We start from the raw sequence: 26,739 nt of genomic DNA on the forward strand, positions 1-26,739 counted from the left end.
GACCAGAAGACGAGGAAGAAGACGTAAGAAGATGCTGGATGACCTTGGGGACAGAAGAGGATATTTTCATTTGAAGGAGAAAGCTCTAGATCGCATCAAGTGGAGGAACTGTTTTGGAAGAGACTGTGCACCTGTAGTCTTGACAGATTACAGATGAATGAATGGATGAAATGGGAAGGAGAGTTTGCATGAAATTAGTACCGATAATGGAGTTAGAGTAGTAAACTTTGCCACAGCAAAAATCTTACTGTCAAAAGTACAATGTTCCCACATTGTAAAATCCATAAATTTACTTGGACATCTCCTGATGTGAAGATACACAATCAAATAGACCATATTTTGATAGATAGGAGACAGCATTCAAGTATACTTGATGTCCGATCATTCAGAACAGCAGATTGTGATACTGACCACTACCTGGTGGTGGCAAAGGTTAGGGAAAGACTGGCAGTGAGCAAACAAACAACACACAGAGTTCATATGAAGAGGTTCAATCTCAAGAAATTAAATGAGGTAGAGGGTAAAGAGCAGTATCGTGTTGATATCCCAAATAGGTTTGCGGCTTTGGAAAACTTGGACACTGAGGTGGATGTTAATAAAGCTTGGAAAACTATTAGAGAGAATATAAAAACGTCCGCCAAGTGGAGTCTAGATTATTATGAACCGAAGAAGCATAAGCCATGGTTCGATGAAGGATGCTCAGAATTACTAGATCAAACAAAGCTGTACAAATCGCAATGGTTAAAAGAAAAGGAGGCATTATATACGAAACGCTCCTCGTAGATGAAAATATTGTGGATCATCAGCGTGGGTATCGACGTAAAAAAATCAACTACAGATCAGATCTTTTGCATTCGACAAATATTGGAGAAAAAATGGGAGTACAATGAGACAGTATATCAGCTATTTGTAGACTTCGAGAAGGTCTATGATTCAGTTAGGATGGAAGTACTGTACAATAATATTCTGATAAGAGTTTGGGATACCCATGAAACCAGTGAGGCTGATTAAAATGTGTTTAAACGAAACGTATAGTAAAGTCCGCGTAGGTAAACATTTGTTTGATAAATTTCCTATCCATAAGGGTCTCAAACAACTAGATGCTTCATCGCCACTCCTTTTCAACTTCGCTTTAGAATATGTCATTAGGAAGGTCCGGAAAAACCAGGTGGGACTGAAACTAAACGGGACACATCAGTTGTTGGTCTATGTCGATGATGTGAATCTATTGGGTGATAATACAGATACCATAAAGAAAAACACATAAACTTTCATTGACGCAAGTAAGAATGTTGGTCTAGAAGTAAACACAGAGAAAACTACATATATGTTGCTGTTTCGTCACCAAAATGTAGGACAAAATCATTACATAACCATAGGAAACAGATGTTTTGAAAATGTGGCACAGTTCAGACATTTGGGAACGACAATAACAAATCAAAACTTGATTCGGGAGGAAATTAAAAGGAGACTGATTTTGGGTAATGCTTGCTACCATTCGGTCCAGAACCTTTTGTCTTCTCGTCTGCTGTCCAAAAACATAAAAATTACAATAAATTACAATACTATAATTTTGCCTGTGGTTCTGTATGGGTGTGAAACTTGGTCTCCCTGACTTTAAGGGAGGAACATAGACTGAGGGTGTTTGAGAACAGGGTGTTGAGGATAATATTTGGACCAAAAGAGATGAAGTGACAGGAGGTTGGAGAAAACTGCACAATGAGTAGCTTTATAACTTGTACTCTGCTCCAAGTATAATTAGACTGATCAATTCAATGAGGATGAGGTGGGCAGGGCATTTAGCACGAATTGCGGAGAAGAGGAATGGATATAGGATAAGGATATTGGGGGGAAAGGCATAAGGAAAGAGGCCACTGGGAAGACCAGGGTGTAGGTGGGTGGACAATAATAAAATGGATCTTAGAGATATATGATGGGATGGATTGGATTGATCTGGCTCAGGATATGGACCGGTGGAGGACTCTTGTGAACACGGTAATGAACATTCTGGTTCCATAAAATGCTGGGAAATTCTTCAGTAGCTGCAGAATTGGCGGCTCCTCCATTGTAGTTTACCAAAGTTCACGTTCCTCACAAACGCTGCTAAACTACCAGACTACACGGCGTCACATCTCAAACGAAAGTGAGACTAGATTTGCATTTGGTTTCCATGTCGACGACTTACGGACATATCAACACTGATAAAGAGTCAATGCGGTACTGTTAGGCCTACACACTGTAGTGCGTATGGCCGTTGTTACGCAACAACTGCGAGATGGGTGGATATACCAGAGCCGTTTCTGGACAATGGCTCGGTGAACAAGTTCCCGCAGCAACTGACACGAACGCAACAACACATGAGCTGTGTTTCCTATGTGGTTCGTACTGAGATGTTCGTACTGAGCAAGGAGTAGCATAGACTGTGATATCCCGTGTGGAGGCAGGTTCGAATACCTCCACCGTAGCCCTGCAGAGTCTTGGGGGCGATGAAAAGGGAACCCAATGCCTGGGGGATTAACTTGGCCACCCTGTTCCTGGGGGATATACAAGTAAATACGGGGACCTCGTCCTCCAGGTTGGGGAGTCTCCAATCTGAAACAGCAAAATATGGTCATGAGTCCCGTGGGACTGTGACCCGAGAATGACTGCGCTGAAGAGGGCAAGCAGCAATTGTAAACAAGACCCGTCTTCTCGTCAGAGTGGCCGACCCACATCAGCAAAGCTCCCAACTCTCTAACAGTAATACTAATGTGGTCTTGGGCCCCAGCAGGGTGCTTGACACCAAGGCAGACTGGCCGACTGGCCGTTGGTAGTAATATAACTTTGACTTCGAATTTGTTAAGAGTCAGTCGTTAGTTGCTGTAGCTGAAGCCGAGGACAGTTCTGGGACCCAGAGGAAGGTGGAAGTCCGCCTTTGGAAGCCGTTACCGGAAGACTGGTGAAGACACAACAGGCTGAGAAGACTTAAGTGTGTGACTGGTTGAACTGCAAGGCGTGTGAATTACTGAAACGGTTACAATTACTAGTCACGTATCTGTATGAATAAAATAAATGCGGCTACCAATCCAACCCCCGTCTATAGTCACGAAACTCGTGAAAGTATGTTTACTCTTTCCTTTGAATATAAACACGCACATACAACTTCACTGTACCGTCCCACTGGAGATGTTTTTCTTGGTTGCTAAAGTCATCCTGTACTGACTTACTTTGCAGCTGACAAGTACCACGCAACCGGCATGTATAACACTTACACGTAAACGAACAACGTTCATTTCCAAATTCCTACTACTGCACTCTGTTATGTACTCTGATTAATTTGAACCAAATTACGGTAATCACTAATTAATATTATCGTTCTGTTGACTGCACAAATTTGCTGAATTAACAATATGGTGTTCTTGTAATTTCACTTGCATCATAATGGAGAAGCTGTCCAACCTTATGGTCATTATTTCGAGTTCAGGAAACAGTACGTTTCAGAATAAATGATTCGCAACCTGCTGTTCGTCTGAGATTCAAGGGCTGCATCTTAAATGGATGTCCATATCTACTCATTCAACACGAACAGAAATACATACGATTTGCCCAGCAAATAGCTGCTTTCCTTGACAGGGGCACGATACAGATACAAACAAACTTTAGGAACCAGTTCCACATACCACAACAAGGAAAATTGTCCACGCCAACATGTGTCCTGAAAATTTAATTTGCGATGTATAACTGAGAGTACATGTACAGTAAGTGCTCAAAATGTCCTCCATGGGATTCATTACACGCCGCATCCGTTCAAAGATGCCGGGGCAGCTGCGGATACTCTGACAGACATCCACTATGCGATATGTCAACAGGAGATGCACACAGGGGTGTTTAGGTGTCCCCACATCCATAGGATTCCAGCCAGGCGAGCGTGAAGGCCATGCAGTGGGTCGTCCTCTACCTATCCATTGGTCATGATGGGTGTTACTGAGAACATCTCGCACGGCACAGCTAAAATGTGCCGGAGTACAATCACGCATGCACCACATCCGTGCTCTGACTGCCAGTGGTACAGTTTCCAGTAGCTTTGGCAGACCATGTCAGAGGAAATCTCGGTAGTGGTCCCCTGCAAGCCGATGTGGCAACACACGCGGAGCTACCGAAGAATCAGCAACAATCCCTGCCCACGCACTGATGCTGAACTGCTGCTGGTATCTACACAGTCATAACTCACAGATCAAATGTTTCCGGACACGTGTGGAACTCGTGCCCACAGTCTGTCCGCACCTTTCAGTTACATTCTGTACACAAAACTTCAGAGGAGGATTGACACTCGAATGAAGATATTAAAGTTTATTGATATGATTACGAAAGATAATGAATGAGGATTTGGAGCACATCCAAAAAAAAATGTAAGCAATACATGTATATCGCTTTAACAGCCCAGAATACCACACGCATTGGCATGAGTACAAAAAAAGCTATCCCTGTAAAAGACCGTGGATCCCGATAAGGTTGCGAGACGTCGAGGCTCCCACATTTTCTAAATAATACGCTCACAGATGTCGGTGAGTTTGTCAGCCTTACACGCCGGCCGGCCTTTACCCCCAAGGAAGATTCCCGGTATTAATTTCTATTAGAGGCTGAGTTTGCCCCAGGACCACAGCGCGGCTGAAAGGATTATGTCAACTGAAATATCCAATAACCTAATCGGGAAGGGAACCAGTGACCTTCCGGCTTGCAGCATAGTGCCTCAACCAACTGTACTACGGCGGAATTGAGTTCAACCAGTATTTAGACGTGAGACCACCTGATGACAAAGAGCATTAGCGATGGTAGAAGAGATTTACTGATTAGCAGTTGAAAAAAAAAAGTATTCTACTGAACGACCAAGGATATCTGATGCATATGTGGACTGTATTAGGCAGACCTTCATACGGAGTACGAAGAAGCAATCTATCGAGTCACTTCAAAGATACAAAGGCCTGTATTTGGGCTACATTCAACAATATGTTATTCTGAAATTAAACGGAACACATCAGCTGTAGGTCTATGCTGATTATGTGGATCTATCGGGGAAAACATAAATACCATAAAGAACACAGAAACTTTAATTGACGCAAGTAAAGAGGTTGGTCTAGAAGTAAACAGATAAAACTAAGTATAGTATGTTGCTGTCTCGTCACCAGAATGCAGGGCAAAATCATGACATAAAGATAGGAAACAGATGTTTCGAAAATGTGGCACAGTTCAGATATTTGGGAACAACAGTAACAAATCAAAATTCGATTCAGGATGAAAATAAGAGGAGATTGAATTCCGGTAATGCTTGCTACCATTCAGTTCAGAACCTTTTGTCTTCTTGTCTGCTGTCTATAACCGTAAAAGGTAAGGTAAAGCTATCGTTGTAACAGTCCGTGGAGGCCCATAGGGCTGTGAGACGTCGAGACTCCCACATTTTCTAAGACAATCGGCTCATAGTTGGCGGTAGGGTTGTCAGCTTACTCGCCGGCCGCTCTTTGCCCACATGAAGATTCCTGGTACTCATTTCTGATGCTGAGTCAACCCCAGGACCATATTGCGGCTGGAAGGGTTACGTAGAGCCAAAAAATCCAATGGCATAGGAAATCGAACCCGCGACCTTCCAGCTTGTAGTATAATGCCTTAACCAAATACGCTACCGCGTGCCCCGTCTAAAAGCGTAAAAATCGGAACATACCGATCAATAAGTTTGCCTGTGGTTCTGTATGGGTGTGAATCTTGGTCCCTGGCATTAAGGGAGGAACATAGACTGAGGGCGATTGAGAACAGGGTGTTGAGGAGAATATTTGGACTGAGAAGGGATAAAGTGACAGAAGGCTGAAGAAAAGTGCATAATGAGGAGCTTCGTAACTTGTACTCTTCTCCTAGTATAATTAGAATTATCAAGTCAAGGAGGATGAGATGAGCAGGGCATGTAGCACGAATGGGGGGGGAGAAGAGGAATGCTTGAAGGATATTGGTAGGAATTTCCCAGAAGGAAAAACACAACTAGGAAGACCAAGACGTAGGGGAGTGGATAATATTAAAATATATCTTACAGTGATAGAATGGGGTGGTATAGACTGGGCTGATCTTGTTCAGGATGGGTACCAGTGGAGAACTCTTGTGAACACGGTAATCAACCTTCAGATTTCCCAAAACGTTAGGAAATTCTTGAGTATCTGCAGAACTGGCGGCTTCTCAAGAAAGCCTCAGTTCCATTGAGTTATGAACATGAATAATGGTGACAAGGTAAACCAGGCTAAAGCGGAGTTGTGAGGTACCTCCGGTCGCTGTGAGTATTAGCACTGATTTACGTACTTTCTGGAATGATTCGCTCTGTAGTTTGATAGGAGCCCGCGTCTTCATGGCAGAAATATCCACCAGACTACACGGCGTCATGCTATATTGTCAATATTGCATGTGTTCTATATTTTACTAACGATGCAATAGTTAAACCAGTGTCATAACATTTCGGAAGTTCTTCCCAACCCCAAAATATGAAAATGGAGGGGACACGCCTCATGGGTGAAACGTCTGTACCCTGAACGTGCGCAACTTAATCAGTGCCCAAGCAACTGGACACATTTTATCGCATACTTTCTTTCATTTGTAAAAACAAACTGGCTTATGAGATCACCTTGCTGTCTGTGTATGCCTCCTATCGTTACTAAACAACGGCTCGATAAACACGTTTACGCGGCAACGAATACAAAGCAACAATAGAATACCTGTGTGCGGTGTTTTCTATTCGGTCCGTGTGGTTTCAAATACTGAATATGTAGTGAAAGGAGGGTATGCAATATTTGAGCAAATGTGGCGCCTACTCAAAAAGACCAAACCGTCCCCTCTCGTAGAAGAAAAGGATTCACTTCCAAACACATAAGTGGTCTTGGAAAAACAAAAATTTGGTCATGGGTCCCGAAGGGGCGTGAAACCAAGAAGGACTGTGCTGGCGATGACCAGCAGCAATTTACTAATACACTATGCGAAATTTGAATCCATTAATCGATTCTGTGTGTGTGTGATACTCTGGCCTTCAACACAACAAATATTTCAAAATAAACCATTACAATTGTTTACGGTGGTTTTATTTAGAAACTGCTATATATTTCGGTCCATATTTAGGGCCATCCTCAGGCAGTTTCATTAAACACGTCTCACTTTATTGAAATATCCTAATACGGAACCAGATTAGTGTTTATCATTATAATCATCATAATCACTCATGGAGCTGACCCTTCTTTTTTTTTTCTCCTTGGAACTACAGCCCCAGTGGGCCTATGCCTACCTCCATGAACTTCTCCGGAGCCCTTCTTTCGAATCCATCAACTGTGCAACTACTCAAGACCTTCCCAGCATTTTATGGATCCCGAAGTTCATCACCGTGTTCATAAGAGCCCTCCACTGGTCCTTACCCCGAGCCAGATCAATCCAATCCATCCCATCCTATCTCTCTAAGATCCATTTTAATATTGGCCACCCACTTACGCCTTAGTCTTCCCAGCGGTCTCTTTCCTTCTGACTTACCCACCAATATGGCCGCGCCATAGCTCAAGCGGTTAGTCGCTGGCTTCCCACCGCAGCGGCCCGGGTTCGATCCCGGGTCTGGTCAAGCGGGATGTGGTGGACAAAGTGGAGCTGGGGGAGGTTTTCTCCGAGTACTTCGGTTTCCCCTGCCAATCTTCATTCCACCAATTGCTCCACAATCACCCTCACCTATCATCTGGGACTGGTACAATGGGCCAGAAGTGGCCGCAGTACAAGGGACTTAGTCCCACCCCACTAGCAATAAAAAATACCCACCAATATCCTATATGCATTCCTCCTCTCCCGCATTCGTGCTACATACCCGGCCCACCTCATACTCCTTGGCTTCAACATTCTAATTATACTTGGAGAAGTGTACAAGTTATGAAGCTCCTCAATATGCAGTTTTACAACCATCATAATACATGTAATTATTACAAAAACTTNATTGGTAGGAATTTCCCAGAAGGAAAAACACAACTAGGAAGACCAAGACGTAGGGGAGTGGATAATATTAAAATATATCTTACAGTGATAGAATGGGGTGGTATAGACTGGGCTGATCTTGTTCAGGATGGGTACCAGTGGAGAACTCTTGTGAACACGGTAATCAACCTTCAGATTTCCCAAAACGTTAGGAAATTCTTGAGTATCTGCAGAACTGGCGGCTTCTCAAGAAAGCCTCAGTTCCATTGAGTTATGAACATGAATAATGGTGACAAGGTAAACCAGGCTAAAGCGGAGTTGTGAGGTACCTCCGGTCGCTGTGAGTATTAGCACTGATTTACGTACTTTCTGGAATGATTCGCTCTGTAGTTTGATAGGAGCCCGCGTCTTCATGGCAGAAATATCCACCAGACTACACGGCGTCATGCTATATTGTCAATATTGCATGTGTTCTATATTTTACTAACGATGCAATAGTTAAACCAGTGTCATAACATTTCGGAAGTTCTTCCCAACCCCAAAATATGAAAATGGAGGGGACACGCCTCATGGGTGAAACGTCTGTACCCTGAACGTGCGCAACTTAATCAGTGCCCAAGCAACTGGACACATTTTATCGCATACTTTCTTTCATTTGTAAAAACAAACTGGCTTATGAGATCACCTTGCTGTCTGTGTATGCCTCCTATCGTTACTAAACAACGGCTCGATAAACACGTTTACGCGGCAACGAATACAAAGCAACAATAGAATACCTGTGTGCGGTGTTTTCTATTCGGTCCGTGTGGTTTCAAATACTGAATATGTAGTGAAAGGAGGGTATGCAATATTTGAGCAAATGTGGCGCCTACTCAAAAAGACCAAACCGTCCCCTCTCGTAGAAGAAAAGGATTCACTTCCAAACACATAAGTGGTCTTGGAAAAACAAAAATTTGGTCATGGGTCCCGAAGGGGCGTGAAACCAAGAAGGACTGTGCTGGCGATGACCAGCAGCAATTTACTAATACACTATGCGAAATTTGAATCCATTAATCGATTCTGTGTGTGTGTGATACTCTGGCCTTCAACACAACAAATATTTCAAAATAAACCATTACAATTGTTTACGGTGGTTTTATTTAGAAACTGCTATATATTTCGGTCCATATTTAGGGCCATCCTCAGGCAGTTTCATTAAACACGTCTCACTTTATTGAAATATCCTAATACGGAACCAGATTAGTGTTTATCATTATAATCATCATAATCACTCATGGAGCTGACCCTTCTTTTTTTTTTCTCCTTGGAACTACAGCCCCAGTGGGCCTATGCCTACCTCCATGAACTTCTCCGGAGCCCTTCTTTCGAATCCATCAACTGTGCAACTACTCAAGACCTTCCCAGCATTTTATGGATCCCGAAGTTCATCACCGTGTTCATAAGAGCCCTCCACTGGTCCTTACCCCGAGCCAGATCAATCCAATCCATCCCATCCTATCTCTCTAAGATCCATTTTAATATTGGCCACCCACTTACGCCTTAGTCTTCCCAGCGGTCTCTTTCCTTCTGACTTACCCACCAATATGGCCGCGCCATAGCTCAAGCGGTTAGTCGCTGGCTTCCCACCGCAGCGGCCCGGGTTCGATCCCGGGTCTGGTCAAGCGGGATGTGGTGGACAAAGTGGAGCTGGGGGAGGTTTTCTCCGAGTACTTCGGTTTCCCCTGCCAATCTTCATTCCACCAATTGCTCCACAATCACCCTCACCTATCATCTGGGACTGGTACAATGGGCCAGAAGTGGCCGCAGTACAAGGGACTTAGTCCCACCCCACTAGCAATAAAAAATACCCACCAATATCCTATATGCATTCCTCCTCTCCCGCATTCGTGCTACATACCCGGCCCACCTCATACTCCTTGGCTTCAACATTCTAATTATACTTGGAGAAGTGTACAAGTTATGAAGCTCCTCAATATGCAGTTTTACAATCATCATAATACATGTAATTATTACAAAAACTTTAAAACTCCTGGAAAATTTTGGAAAATAGATACGGAGTTCAAAACTACGTGATTAAATTGCCCATGTAGACAACAACAAGGGGTAGGAACCACAGATCTGATACGTTCCCCCCCCCGTTGGTTTTAGAAAGTCAAAAATAGCTTTTTTCCAAAATCGATAGGTAAGTTTCAAGCTTAATTATACCTAGAGAAAGTGAGTTGAGTAAAAATTTGTAATGACATGATTTGTAGTCCATATCATGAGGAAGATTTTCGTGTTTTATTGGAGCCTCTCTAACTTCAACAGGCATCGAGATATAGAAGACAACGCAAACCTCCATTTCAGCCGAAAACGCGTTTTTTCACATTATAAAAACGGCTGTACCGGGAGAACCGAGAGGATTAAAAATTTTCTAAAAATATTATTGAAGTATGAGAATACGTAGAAACAAGTGTACAATATATATATATATTTTTTCCCCCCTTCAAAAATGGTCGAGCGACCTCTCTGGACGACCCATATGTTTCTGGTACTGTCCGCGTATGTTACTAATTTCTTGCAGTTTTTTACGTGTGTTTCTTCTTGCCTTCTTCACTGTGAAGCCGCGACTGAATTTTCTTTAGTGTGTTGTGTACTTTTTATCGTTTGGACTTTTTTGTGTTGTTCCTGTTCCGGGTTTCAGCGCTGTGTTCATGGCCAGAGTATCACAAATCAAGACACACAACACGATGCAAACGACAAATATAATCCATTATTCAAGTTCAACGTGGATTTAGTGGTGAACGGCCTCCGTATCATAACACTGAGATGCTCTCCAACTGCGGTTCCAACTAGGCCCAAAAGAACACCATTTAACTGTGATTTTTAGTGGGTTATCAAAAACGAATGTTACAAAAACAAGTTCACTAACATGTCATAAAATGTTTGCGTTTGGTCATGGGTTTTGCATTACTCTACAGTATAAATATCTCTCTCTTGAACTTCAATAAATAGCACACTCATCTGAAAACATTACTTTAGCCATATGACAAAAACAGATGGGGCCAACAGGGCTCTGAATGCAATCCACAAATTTCTCAATCTTAGTGATGAGACAGTTCTCATTTCAATTCATGTTCCGGTTGCCTCATTATTATTGAGCTGACCATATTACAGCCATCTTCAGCTTCTCCTTCCACATCAAGCATCTTATCTGTTTGGATTCCAAAGAGAAATTTTTATCCCAGAACTGACAGACTAGATTGTAATCATCAAAGTTCTGCATCATAACAAACAGTGGCAGGCAGCATTGGTCCATTGTAGTTGTATTTATATGCTGCAACATCTCTTATACTTATACTGACCAAGATATGAACTTCTGCGTAAAAAGGCGAAGGAAATTATTAAAAACAGATGTATATTCCATCTTCTTACTTACTTACTTACTTACTTACTTACGGAGATGAGCCCTTCTGGGGGAGCCGCCAATTCTGCAGCTACTCTTATTTCTCAGAATTTTATGGAACCGGAAAGTTAATTACTGTGTTTACAAGAGCTCTCCACTGGTCCCTATCCTGAGCCACATCAATCCAATCCATACCATCCCATCATATCTCTCAAAGATCAATTTTAATACTGTCCACCTGCCTACGCCTTGGTCTTCCCACTGATCTCTTTCCTTCTGGCTTTCCCACCAATAGCCTATACACATTCCTTTTCTCCCCCATTCTTGCTACATGCCCTGCTCACCTCATCCTCCTTGACTTGATTATTCAAATTATACTTGGAGAAGAGTACAAGTTATGAAGCTCCTCATTATGCAGTTGTCTCCAACCTCCTGTCACTTCATCTCTCTTCGGTCCAAATATTCTCAACACCATTCTCAAATGCCCTCAGTCTATGTTCCTGCCTTAATGTCAGAGACCAAGTTTCACATCCATACAGAACCACAGGCAAAATTATAGTTTTGTATATTCTAATTTTTACATTTTTAGACAGCAGACAAGAAGAGAAAAGGTTCTGGACTGGATGGTAGCAAGCATTACCCGAGTTCAATCTCCTCTTAATTTCCTCCTGAATCAGGTTTTGATTTGTTACAGTCGTTCCCAAATATCTGACCTGTCCCACATTTTCAAAACATCCGTTTCCTACTTTTATGTCATGATTCTTCCCTGCATTTTGGTGACAAGACAGCAACATATACTCAGTTTTCTCTGTGTTTACTTCTAGACCAGCCTCCTTACTTGCGTCAATTATAGTTTGTGTGTTTTTCTTTATGGTATCTATATTATCACCCAATAGATTCACATAATCAACAAAGACCAACAGCTGATGTGTCCCGTTTAATATCAGTCCCACCTGGTTTTCCTGGACCGCCCTAATGGCATATTCTAACACAAAGTTGAAAAGGAGCGGCGATAAAACATCTCCTTGGTCTGGTCTATCTTTATAGCTTAAAGAATTTAATGTGATATTGATCAAGGTTATTTATCAATAAAAACAAACATTAAAACCAACCTCAAACTAAAACGCCATAACCTCCTTGTATCTGAGGCCACTGAGCAGTCTTGTACCTAGGGCCATGGTCCAAGGCATATATATTAAACTAGATGTATAACTTAAGCCACTGTTACAGTAAGTCCAGCTTTTCCTTTGTTGTTTGCAATTAATGAACAAATGGCCATTGTTATTCAAAAGCTTCCATACATGTTTCATTAATAGAAACATTACAAAAATGTGAAAGGAATAAAATATTAGGTAGAAGTTCTATGTTTGGAGAATGCATAGAAGTAAAGATGCATGCGAGAAACCACCAATATCCATACAAAATCTTGCTTTGTCTGTCGAAGCTATTCATAAAGCTGAAGTAAAACAGTTTTAGTGTTGCATGCATAAACCTTCGGACATATCTTGACGACCATGACGACGACGACGACAATGATGATGATGATGATGATGATCAACAGCTCTCCTACTGCAATAAATATGCTGTACGGATGGTATTCTCATCAGACAACAAAGGCAAGTTGATAGACGATACTACCACAGCTAACCATATTCATTATGGACTAACACAGAAAGTAGTAATGGAATCAGCTCATGAGCTTGCAAAGCAACTCATAAAAAAGTACCCTAACTCGAGGGATGTGAATGGCCAAGCAGGTGTAGAATGGATCACTAATTTTACTATAGAAAGAAGAAATAATCCCTCTAAAGTTAGCAAACAGGTGGGCCATGTGACATCTGGAGAGACAAGAGTCAATGGATGTGTTAATGCTCTTGGAAATTCAATCCATTCAGTCTTAATATTCCCACATAATCACTCCAACAAACCATATGTTGATCAATGCACCACCTGGGCTTCAGTGGCTATTCAAAGGGGGAGAAATTTGTCATGTGAAACCAACGAAAGACTGCTGAGTGCTTCTGCTCTTAGCCAATCTTGAGGGCCCAATCTCAGTATTAGCAATGCTGACATTTCCTCCTCATACCTGCTTTGGCCTATTTAAAAGATTGTATCAATGCGGCAAGCAGCAGCAATGGCTGTTGAGCAACCCAGGGAAACCTATCTCTGCGTATAATAATGCTCACCTAACTGGCCTGCCATACCCAAGAACTCTCATTTCATCTAATATCGAGTCTGGATTTTGCATTACTGACTTGTGGCCTATAAATTCTGACATAATTCACAGGAGACAAGCTTAATAACTCCATTAACTTTATTATATTTCTAAACAACCCTCTTGCAGATCCATCCCACTTACATGAAGAAATTAACCTGTGTGTGTGTGCATGTGTAAAATACATCTAATAATTCTGGGGGCTGGGTTAGCGTAGTGGGTATAGCAACTGGCTACGGACTGGACGATCGAGGGGTCAGAGTTTGATTCTCGGTAGGGTCAAAAATTTTCTCTTCACGTCATCCAGACTCCTTCTGGGGCCCACTCACCCTCCTATTCAATGGGTATCAGGGTCTCTGCTCCCGGGGGTAAAGCAGCTGGGGCGTGAAGCTGATTACTCACCTCCAACTAGTACCAAGTTCAAGAAAGTGTGGACCTATACATTCCACTCCCAATACGCCTTCATGTTGTAGTGCGTAATTAGTTACACAAAGGGACAACTTTACCTACATCTAATAACTATATTTAAGATGCAAGTCACATGATCAACAAAACTGTCATCTCTGCATGCACAGATTTCATACATTTATACAAAGCAAATGTCCACTTTTCATTTGAACATAATGTTCTTTTCATAAAAATTCAGTCATCAGTGCTGCCAACTGCGATTCTAGAAACGTAAATTGAAACCCTTTATCCCCTTAAAAAAAGTTTCCCGTGCATAGTTTTCCAGTGTTTATTACATGACACCGATTTCACCTAACCCTCTTAAAGCATGAAGTACTTACATGTACTGCATACGTTAACATTTGAATTTCCCCCCCCCCCCCAAAACAAAACTTCCACAATCAAACCCTTACACCTTTCCTTCCAACCNCCCCCCAAAAAAAAAGCTGCCACATTCAGACCTTGACAATTTCCTTCCAAACCCTTTTCAATTCAACACTCATCAATCCTCCAATTTGGTACTATATGGTGTTGCTGCTGGCCACACTGCAAAAATCTTCATATACCAACACTACAGAGCTTCCCACCACAGCAGCCCAGGTTCAATCCCGGATCTGGTCAAGTGGGATTTGTGGTGGACAAAGTGGCTCTGGAGCAGGTTTCCTCTGAGTACTTTGGTTTCCCCTGCCAATCTTCATTCTGCCAACTGCTCCACAATCACTCTCACCTATCATCTGGGGCTGGTACAATTGGCCAGAAGTGGTCGCAGTACATGGGGCTTACTCCCAACCCACTAGTAAAAAAAAGAAACACTACAGAACTCTGCATTCCAGCCTCACAATGTATAAACAGTGACCCTTTCCCTGAACAGCATTAACTGGTTGGGCTTTGTAGTGGAGACCTAATGTGTTTCCTGTGAGGTACAGACTGGATTCCTATATATTATTTGGAAGTGTATCTGTGTGTTCCCTATGGTTCTCACAATAAACAGCGACTGTTTCCCCAAACAGCATTAACTGGTTGGGCTTTGTGGCGTTGACGTAATGTGTTTCCTGTGAGGTACAGACTGGATTCCTATATATTATTTGGAAGTGTATCTGTGTGTTCCATATGGTTCTCACAATAAACAGTGACTGTTTCCATAAACAGCATTAACTTAATTGGTTGCTGTTGCAGAGAGACAGTGCATTTTCTGTGAGGTAGGAGTTGAGCTTCAGACTTGGAAAGGTTAAGCTGTCTGTATTTCTGCTGGCAGCTCTCAGCTGTGGTGTGCATAACAGTCCTGTCTTACTGCTTTCATTATCTTGCAGTCAAGGATATAGGCCACTTGTTGACACATTCTGGCCTCACTCAACCAGCAGTATCTATCAAAGGTCTTCTTTGATCCACATGCTTGGAATTCTGTAGCAGTTTAAGAAGTCTGTGTGTCTTTGCCTGTTGTCAACTTGTTGAATCCAACAGGTTTTATATTTAAAAATGACAGCCCTATATAAGTTCTGCATTCAACTCCCATAATATGTCATTTCTTGTATGGTCCATCCAAGAGTATTTCAGCATCTGTCTCACTAATGTCATGTTCATTATAATTTATTAAAACTGTACAATTTCTAACAAACTTCATCGGGAAAAATATCAAAATATTTTCTAATATTTACACAAAATCAATACATGCATCATCAAAACTACACATGGCATTTCACTATATACCCATTCATTTTTAATTGCTTACTTCCTATCTCATCTCTACACAGTAAGAAAATTATAAACTTCAAGTTTAGTCTCATTACATAAACAAAGCTGCAGGTTCACAATGTTCCTCATGGCATGGCCTGAATAAACAAGATCAACCATGCCATTCAATTCCTTCTGCACCCCAAAGTTTCACCTACCATACAACAGTTTTCAGACTGCCTTTATGAAAGAGCCAGGGCTAACAATGTCCTTTCAGTATATACAATTCTCTCTTTGTAAAAAAGAAACCAAAGTCACAAAGCGTACTATGATTCCCAGCATTCTAATGAAAAGTAAACTGTTATGTAGTAAATACTGAAGGTACCAACATTGGACCTTCAGACCTCGTTTTATAATTTCTAACAGAATACAGTACAACTGTATTTATTAACATGCTAAAACGCATTAATCTTTAGAAACCTTACACCCCATCATCTTCATGGAAACTGGGTTTAAAGTATAAGTTTATGTATAATCCAAGTTTGAACAAATTTTGCCGTCGATTAGGCGTCTCTTTTTAAGACACAACAGTACAGCCCGTTCATTTTCCAACACTGACGTATTCCACATTCTCGTTTTTATTTTTAGGTTAATGACAATCACAAAATCTGAAGGTCAGTCTAAAGCTTTGTATCCCAAACACTTACATAAAACAGCGCCTTCTTTCTCCAACCAACTTCTAAAACTCAAAATCTGTCAACACACAACCCATTTTACATTACGGACTAGCCCACACATTTGATTACATTACGAAACCCAGGACTTTTGACATACGAAACTCTTGATTGACTTGTAGTCGTACCATGTGCTTTAGATTATTTGTTATATCTGATTACTAACCTTTCTGCTAACCCCGAAGATGAATTATCCATGGTATTTATATTATAATTTTACCGATGCAATTCAAACATTTCCAATTGAAAGACATAAAAATCACTTCACTTCACTCACTAGTCACTACTCACGACTTATCCAAATGAAATTAAAATATTAACCGCACATGACATATCAAATTTCACACGTGGACAGCCACAAATCCATCACTAATACGATATAAAAGGCACGTTATCAAAAACAAATACAAAGTCGTACATCATACAACAACCAACAAGTGTCAGCCATCTTGAGCACAATGTCTCTCCCACAATAAAATTCCTTTCCCCTTCTTCCACAATAATTAGTACGAGATATTATGTCAGTATTGAAGTAACTTATACAACACGCGGGAGTAATAATACATTTATTTATTCACCATCTGGATGCTACATGTTATTTATTGCTCATATCCCATGACAAATACGAACACTTTGCTTTTGACGTTTCATGCCCATTGAATGGCGGAAGGTTACATAACACCAAGCTATAATGTGTTGGTATGCTAACAGATGGCAGGACAAGCTACGCATGCTGAGCCATAGTTGTTTGAACTGGATTCATCCATAGTTACTTAGTTTCAACTTAGTTTATATATATCACAAAAGAAAGACTAAACGAACACTAAACGAACTAAACGAACGCTACTTGTTTCATAGATAATTTAAGTTAAAAGGCGCTTCTGAATCTGTGCAATGTAATACGACTGTAAAACTCGCGCACTGGCTGTGGGAATATCATATATAGACTTATCAATAGCGCCACAACACGGCCAAATAATATGTAAAAACTTCCGTTTCAACTCGACATATGGAAGCACCCATATCAGCACCAAATGAACACTCATTCGCATTAAAATCAGCTGCTAAAACTCAGACCTTTAATTACTCTGTAGAAGGCATAGCTATCAGAATAAGTGCGTGCCACCAGGATTTCTTCCTGCTGTCGCTGGATTTGCATCTAAACTTACGTTCAAGAGGACCGCGCTATAGCTAAAGCTGGTATCCCACAGTGGCGTCCCGGGTTCGATCCCGGGCCTGGTCAAGTGGGATCTGTGGTGGACAAAGTGGCGCTGGGACGGGTTTTCTCCGAGTACTTCGGTTTCCCTTGCCAATCTTCATTCCACCAAATTCTCCATCATCATAATCACCCGGGGCAGGTNTTTATCCCAGTTACCGTGTTTCATATGCTTGTATTTTACTGTCAGCCACTGCATTGATTAAATAAGATGATGCTTGTTTATTCTTTATTACATGCCGTGATTTTTTATGTACAACAATGTTGTATTCTAAGAAATTAAACGTAAATTATTTACCCACAGTTGTTGTTATATCATAGTTTTCATTATTGATATGGTTTTATTTTTCTCGCATCTACACGGCTTCCTTGATATACTTTGATATACTGGTACCGCATGCCTCCCATATACGAGTATATGCCACTCCCATCCGCTAGAGCGACGTAACCTAACGAAGCACATGACACGAAAAGCGGCAGGAGAACAATGGCCGAGGTATAACAGATTTCGCCCTGAATTATATTTGTTTATTCCATTCAGAAATGAACGTACACTGCAGTATTTGGTTTAATAAATTAATAATTAGCCGGTCACGATAGCCGAGCGGTCTAAGGCATGCACTGTCTTCGCTCGCTCGGAAGCCGGGATCGTGGGTTCGAATCCCACTCAGGGCATGGATGTTTGTGTGCGTTTTTCTGTGTTTGTCTACAGGTAGAGGCCTTGCGACGAGCTGATCACTCGCCCAAGGAGTCCTACCGTATGTGTAAGACCTAGTAAACCGAAGTGAAACGGAGAGTTTCATGGAGGTAGGCCTAGGCCCAAATTGGGGCTGCAGCGCCACAAGAAAAAAAAATAATTAAGTCAAGTTGTTTTGGCCTTTAATCGACCTTCAGGTTATATAACCACCTTATGGTAAGGGACGAAATTTCAAGTTAACCTTAAAACCCACAGTTACGTAAATATGCGTATTATTAAACGGAGATATTACTTTGCATCTTCCAGCTATTGGTATTTTGTTTCGCATGAGAATATAACTTAGTATTGTTGCAGTTAAGTTGTGTTGCTAAGAAAACTCAATTTAAAATTTTTAAAGAGATGATATAAAATATCATCCCTTTTAATAACTCGGCTCATCACACTTGAAGATAGCCTATAGGTCGCAACATGTAGCATGAAGTAATCGGCTATTGATTAAATTATATGCTACATCAGGCGATACTCTCTGGGTGTGGATTGTTACTTACCCCGCGAGCTTCTTAGTATCCAAAACTTACAGCTCTGAATTGTACGATGACAAATGGTGAACTGAAGGTAAATCGAAAGAAACGGTAGTGACAGAATCGCAGTACTATCCAGGCATTTATTTTATTGAAGGGGCTGAGCACTACCACGAAAAGTCTTAATCTGAACAGATGCTGTTCCGGCCGATATTCGAAATGAAAACCTCCCGAATACGAGTATAGAGCTTTCCCGCTACGCTAACCAGCTCCATCTCCATGGATGGAACTATGAACACTACAACAGCAATAATGACTTCTGTAAATCTGCATTTGGTTAGTGTTTTCTTAACTACGCTCTCAAATGTTGCGACTTCATTGTGTCGAATCGATGGATAAACAAGGTAAAGCTGTTTCTCTGCTTAATTAATTTAGCACTAAGCCATGAAGAAGTATGGAGGAGTGGATGTATAGATCCGTGTATTCTTCATCTCGGCAACATATGGAGATTCGTGGTCAATTTCACGCCCCGGCCGCTTTTAGCCACGGGGAAGAAATCCCCGGTACTCTTCGGATAGAAGGCTGGTGTAACCTAGAGCCGGTCTGAGAGCTGTAGAGAAGAAGGATATATTACCCTTGCAGGATATCGAACCTCAGTTCCTCGGCCGTACATCCCGTAGCCCATCGCTATACCGACTGAGCTGTTGTGGCTGTGGTAACATGATCAATGAATAATTAATTGGAATGGATTTGAAATAAACCGGTGACGGCCTCGTTTGGATTGAGTGACTGAATAAAACGACGAAAGTCCTGAACCTCCGGAGTATCTGCGCGTGCGCCACTTTTAGCTGCAGATGGCCGATTGTTCTGTTGGCCCCCTACAGGCCTGTGACCGGTAGCTACAGTTGAGCAGTTGAATAATAGAGACTGGAGTATTTTATATAGCGATGGGCTGCAGACTGAAAGGATCGGGGTTCTATTGCGAAGCGAGGAAAAAGGGCGTCAGATCTGGCTCAGGGACCACCCAGACTCCTGTCTAACGACAAGTTCCCTCTTCCCAAGAAGGTTAAGCGGCTGGGGCATGAAGCTGACTACTGATCTCCAACTAGTCCTGAAGTTAAGAATGCATGAAGTTATACCTCCACTCCCCATCTGCGTTCATGTCATGGTCTTTCGGGAAGCAAGAACAACGGCATTTTTACCTTCTTATAAGTAAAGGTAAAGTTGTCCCTGTGCTTAACTAATTAAGCCCTAGGCCATGAAGGCGTATGGGGGAGTGGATGTATAGATCTACGTATTCTTGACCTCGGCACTAGTTGGAGGTGAGTGGTCAGCTTCACGCCCCGGCCGCTTTATCCCTGGGGAAAAAGCCTCCAGTATCCATTGGATAGACGGTTGTGTGGACCCCAGAGCAGGTCTGAACAATGTGGAGAAGAGAACATCCTTGACCCTAGAGGGACTCGAACTCCGACCCCTTAGTTGTCCAGCCCGTAGCCAGTAGCTATACTGACTGCGCTATCCCAGTTCAATGATATTTTATTAGATATCATCGTCTTCATTTTTATTAAATGATTACATTTATTATATTATTGTTGCCGAATTTGGGGGGAGGGAATTCGAGACTATATTTGAGACTTCTTATATCGCACTATTCCAAATTCTCATAATTCAGATATGCATAAATGTGATCTCACTCAGTATAATACGTATATATATACAGGTATATATGTATAAAGTAAAAAGTAAAGTAAAGGTATCCCTGTAACAGGCCGTGGAGGTCCATAAGGTTGTGAGATGTGGTGGTTTCCACGTTTTCTAGACAGTCTGCTCACAGATGACAGCAAGGTTGTCAGCCTTATGCGCTGGACGCTCTTTAACCCCAAGGATATTCTTGGTACTCATGTCTATTAGAGGCTGAGCTGACCCCAGCGCCATAGTGCAGCTGGAAGGATTAGAACATTTGAAAAAAAAAATCCAATGACCTCATCGGGATTCGATCCTGCCACCTTCCGGCTTGTAGCATAGTGCCTCAACCAACTATGCTACCACATGCCCCATGTGTGTGTATGTATGTATGAATGTATGTATGTCTGTATACAATATATGCATAAACAAATTAGGTAACGGTGAAATTGAAGCTCTAAAACTATGCAATTTCAGATTACCATATAAATGAATTTTCAAGTGAGAACAAACTGCAGGAATGTAAGTTATACAGTACGCCATGAACAAATGAGCAGTCTTACATTTCAGTGTATAGTGTCCATTCCGTGAGAAATGATAAGGTTATGAGGTGGAATGTTGAAGTGCAGTTGATCATGTATTATGACTGAGTTCATGAACATTTGGGAAGTTTATCTTTTTTCTTCATACCAAGTAAGCATAAAATGTTAATATAGACCTGTTCAGTAAAACCTGGACAATCAGGCTTGTTAGAAACACTGATAGGGTGGTCACCACAACATCGTGAGCATAAACTTGTTTACTGATGCAAGGTGTCCATTCAGTTACAGATATGCTGTCTCCCAACATTTACACAGTGAGGTGTTCCACAGTTCCCACATCCTGACAAATATCAGAATGAGCAAATCAACAAAGATGAAATAAGTAGGAAATGTGGCATGAAGCATTACAACCTCACTTTTATACAAATTACATTATTTTTCATACAGGCTACATAATCTGCCCTTTTCAAGCTCATTTAATGCATCATTCTAACATTGTTGCCTCTGACCTTACTGACCTTACCTCTCAGTCCATAATCTCATTGCACATAAAGGGAATCCAAATAGGAGAAATAATCAAACAGGATTGACACATCCGATTGGCTCAACAAACTAAATGGCCTGATTCCTTGTATTTCCTATACCCGCTGTTACTTTCAGTTTTCAAAATCATAGCTTCATCCCAACCTACCCTATCACCCCCTTCATAGGCATGTTGGGCTAATTTTGCTTTTCTAGGAGAAACTCTCTGAGATTGTGCCTAACTTCATAGAGCCACATGGTTAGAGGTCTCCCTGTTTCGTCAATATATTTTCTGCCACATTCACAGGGAACGCTGTACACATAGCGAGCTGTCAGTTGTAGATTTATTTGATGTCTGGCTCTCATGAGTGAACTTATGAGAATGTGTTTGGTTTTAAAGATGGTCCTAATGTCATATGATTCCCTACATGTTTCAACTTTTCTGAAATCCCCTTAACATATGGGATATACGTAGAGCAAGCAAAGAGGATTGTTTTCTTTAGTTGGATGTCTGTTACACTTGGATTCAGTAAACAGGTAAGTGAAAACTTTGGGATAACCACTGAGCTGAAGATCCCGTCTCAGGTTACCAATTACATTGAACATCTGAATTATTCCTTTTTTTACATGAAGAAGAAGATAAGGAGGAGGAGGATTATATTTGAAGATGAGATGTCGGACAGTGTGTTTTGGCTTTCTACATACGGCAGTGGCCAGTGCCATCCTTTTCTTGTTTTCCTGGACATCCAGAAGAGGAATGTGTATAATAATTCTTTCATTCTTCCAAATAGAAGTACTTATCTTATGGATCTCAGAACACAATATTTCACCTCCTGCTTGAACAAGTTTTGCTCGGAATTTGATCACTACCTGGCGATTTATAACATTTCAACTTTTCCATAGCAATTTCAACCTCAAAAGGGCTAGAGTCAGGTACTAATAGCTCAGCTGTTAGTATTTCTGTCTGCCTAACATCACAGACCCTATGTACATTCAATAACTGAGAGAAGTAGTTCCTCCACCTATTCAAAATGTTGTGGGAATCTGCAAGCAGATCACCATTCTCATCCTTCACTAAGTTACTGCTAGGCTGGTAACCCCTCTTAAAGTCATTTATTCCTCTATACAGGTCTCTAATGTTCTTGTTCTTACTGTTCATTGCAAGCTCATCAATTTTGTGTTTCAGATATTCTCTCTTTTTGTTCCTGAAATGCCTGCTTTCTTCACGTCTTATATTGTTCAGATTATCCCTATTTAACTTGCCTGGATTCTGTAACCACTGCAATTTCGCTTGTTTCCTTTGATCTGACAGTTTTGAACATCCTTTGTCGAACCATGGCTTATGCTGCTTTTATTCATAATAACATAAACCCTTTTTAACAGTTTCCAAAGTTATATTAGTAGCCACATCATTTTCTAAGTTTTCTAAAGCTGTGGATCTATTTCAGAGTTTAACCTGATGCTCTTATTTAAACCTCTGCCTTGTTTAGTTGCTTAAGATTAAACTTTTCCATATCAAATTTTGACATGCAATACAAACATTTATTCTATAGGCAGGGAAGCCCATGGGCTGGAATTTTGAGTTAAAATTCTTACTTGCTCTATATACTCATACATGTGACCTTGGAAGTGATGTTGGAAGATGACAGGGTATATTTTCTGTTTGAGTGTGATTTTGAATCAGTTCATATTGTTTCTTGAGCTGCCAGAATCATCAGCCTCGGGAGTGAGAGATGATCTCAAAGCTCTATTAATGGCATATTCAGTTCTAGTTAGTTTTATTTTAGTTTCACTTTGTTTCTTTTCAGGGGTTATGACAGCAAAATTTTCACCCTCCGCAATCTCGCCTATGTGTGATGTTTCTGAAGAGGCTCTTGCATGTAATGCAGCGTCCTGCATGCATTGCCTCACAATTTTAGCTCCACCCTGGGACCAGTGTACCTCTCCAGCCACTAATATGTTCTGATTGCCAGAAGGGGACACTACTGAAGCTGATGGGTTCTGACTATGTTTCACTTTAGTTGAAAGGTTTTACTGCTTGCCCATGCAGATGCATTTTCTTAATTTGAATTTTCAGATGAAGAGCAGATGGAATCGACACTCACTGGAGACTGCAGCATGTTTAGGTTTCTTGGTTAATACTGTTGATTTTCATAATAGTTCATACTTACTGATTTCTTCTGTTTCTTAAGGTAGCATTTAGGGGTGATAGTCCTCTGACATCCAAAATCCTTGCTGCAAAATCTAGCAAGTTTAGACTTCGCCATTTTGGCAGCTGCCATTTGGCCCACAAAATGGAGCATGGCGGGGAAGTGAAAACACTGACGCTAATGGGGGGGGGGGCCATGAACTAGAAGGAAGCATGAAACTGGAACAGATGCTTACTCAGTGATGACACTGATACTCCTATATATGTATTGCCATGTGTATGAGTGACTCTAGACATCATTCGGAGGTTGGATTTATTGACAACTTACAGGTCGTAATTACAAGTATCTATAACATTATCGATAATTTCCACACTTCACAAATCACTACAGCAGATGCTAAATCTTCCCAGTCTGCTGTGTCTTTATCAGACTTCTCCTGGTAACGGCTTCTAACAGTTGGGATTCTTCAATTGCACCGACAAAGTCTTCACTTCACAGACGCCCTTACATCTGACTGCCAAAAACTAACTTCTGAGGCTCTGAATCTCGTTTTACGACTTCTAAACTTATCCTTGATTTATAACATCTTGGCGCGGACCGCGTAGAAGAAACCATTCACCGTTGTTTCCATGCGAACGTGTCTGTTTGTGAAGGTGTTGCCCAGTAACGGTTGCGTATACTTGCTTATTAAGAATCTGTCCTCTAGTAGCGAATGTTTCATTGTTAGTTTCGAGGTCGTTATCCAGTAACGGGTATACACGCTACAGTATTTAGGCTGAAGTCCCCCCAAGCTTACTGCTGCAAGCTAGTGCCAATTCACCGATCTTGCAACACTGGTTAAGGGTGGAATACAAATACAGCAATATCTCGCATAGTCCGGGTAATCGGTTCCGCCAAAATCCCGGACTGTTTTAAATTGGACTAATCGAGGAACTAAATACATAAAATAAAATGATAATTGGTTCCAAAAAAATCTCCGTTTTTCAATAAATAAAACCCGATTAATAAATTCAAATGTCTTTATTAGAAATAATTTTAAAAAATCATGTTTTTCGGAATTCATTTTTTATTCTCTAAAAATTGCAATATTCATTTCTGCACATTTTTTATTTGGCCTTTTCTCTTCATATATTTATTTGTAGTAACGAACTGCATTGTTTATCGTTCGGCGAACTGTAAGGCTACGTTCAGTATTGGGATATGCTTCCATAATATGCTCTGACAAGGTTACAACCATTCCAATAATTTCCAATAGTTGTTCAGCTGTTAATTCTCGTGCAGGCACTTCAACACAGTCGTCGTTGTCTAAGTTGTCATCCCGTTCTTCATCTGTGTTAATAAGTGTTTAATTATGTAGTTCATTAGTGTTCGCTTTGCTGCACTCAATTATGTTGATGGAATCTGACTCATTGAAACCAAGTTGCTGTCCAGTTTCCACTATGTTATTAGTGACTTTAGAAAAATGAGTTTCAAAACCAATGAAATCATTTGTACGATGTGGTAAGATATGTTTCCATACTGCCCTCATATTGCTTGCCGTTAATTCATGCCATGCTTCGCCTATATTTTCGATAATGTTTCTGATGTTGTAGCTCTTCCAAAATTCCGTTAAAGTAGTGCTCTCCCCACTTCCTCCAGCGATAGTTGTCACAGCTCAAGAACAAATGACCCGAGCATAGGTACATATATATACAACGGGGAACCCCAGGAAAAATTGAAATATGTATCGTATCGCATAACTTTAAAACCACTTAAAAATAAATCGCACAAAACGAGACTTGACTGTATACAGGAAAAACGAAACCGATCATTTATGTATTAAAAATAATTTTGTGTACTAATTTTTTGGAATTTATTTCTATTTTGCTCAATTAAAATTTAGTTTGTTTTGAAATTTTCAAACCGGACTACAGTGAATCCGGACTGATCGAAGCCGGGCTATCCGAGATATTGCTGTACTTAAAAAATTAGGACCAGCCCAAATCTTATCAGCCGATTAGGGTGCGATTATGCTAACTAGCTTGGCGTTAGGCTTCTGCTGACACAGTGCCGCCGGTGGAGACCCCTTGGTCCCTTCACTTGTCTTCAGAACTACACGGTTTCCAGAAGCTCCCATGCCAGGCCAAGACAGTAGGTTTGGCCTGGGTTTAGGTCCTGCACTACCTGACGTCTCTTCTTGGAATGCTGAGAGGTACAGTAGAAAGTGGGTGAAAGTGAAAGTGAAAAAAAAACTGTATTGTGGCGAGAGAGAAACGGCATAATTTCGTTATAAGGTTCCCAGGCTTCGCCCGCTCGTCCTTCTGATAAAGGGGATGTTGTGGAATGAAGACTTTATAACGGTTAGAAGCAGTGGTTTGAGAAGGGGTCACGAGATTTTGATTTTCTGAATTCATGTCGAAGTACGATTTAGAAGAAATAATGTTAGTGGCTTTGACAGCGAGGAAACTTAATTTTGATGACTGTAAACCGGGAGGGGTGCATGAGGAGCACGCAGTAACATCTGAGAACTTGGGTACCATCTCAGCACTTGCTTGGAGACAGAAAATCAAGAAACCCTGCGTCAAATGGCCGATCGCAGGAACTTCTGGTTTCATACTGACATCTAGCGAGCAGTTCGGCAGATGAACGTACAAGAAATACCCCTTAACGTTTCCCTAACATATGTGCTGTTGTATTGTTGTTATAAGAATTAAAAGCCACATGTATTACTATACAGGTAGCTGAGTTACACTTCAAGGAAGCGGCCTCCGTAGTCTAGGGGTAACGTTCCTACCTCATGACTCAAGGTACGCGGGTTCAAACGCGGCGGAAGTTGTGGAATTTTTAAAGGGCGGAAAAATTCAGGGAACAAGTCCTCCGGGAGGGACTTTAATCCGTGTGTCCCGTGTTGTAGATTTACGGCACGTAAAAGAACCTCATGTCTTTAGGAGACCTCTGAGCTAAATTACAGGCCCTTTCCCGCCCAAGTAGTCTCTAATGCCTCTAGTGGATGGGGGAAGCATC

At 41.3% G+C, this 26,739-nt stretch overlaps 1 protein-coding gene across 5 annotated transcripts in view; it reads right to left on the bottom strand.

Moving 5' to 3' along the window:
* The window catches only part of LOC111868402 (rho guanine nucleotide exchange factor 12), a 443,237-nt gene extending 426,179 nt beyond the window's left edge, over window positions 1-17,058 (bottom strand). For all 5 annotated transcript variants that reach the window (XM_023859003.2, XM_023859000.2, XM_023859001.2 and 2 more), the window contains exon 1: window positions 16,572-17,058. In XM_023859003.2, coding sequence (XP_023714771.1) covers window positions 16,572-16,603 — 32 coding nt within the window. In that variant the 5' untranslated portion in view covers window positions 16,604-17,058. The remainder of the gene's footprint in view (window positions 1-16,571) is intronic.
* Between the last annotated feature and the right edge of the window lie 9,681 nt (window positions 17,059-26,739).

The sequence above is a fragment of the Cryptotermes secundus genome, unplaced genomic scaffold (assembly GCF_002891405.2).
Source record: "Cryptotermes secundus unplaced genomic scaffold, Csec_1.0 scaffold58, whole genome shotgun sequence".
Taxonomy (NCBI): Eukaryota; Metazoa; Arthropoda; class Insecta; order Blattodea; family Kalotermitidae; genus Cryptotermes; species Cryptotermes secundus.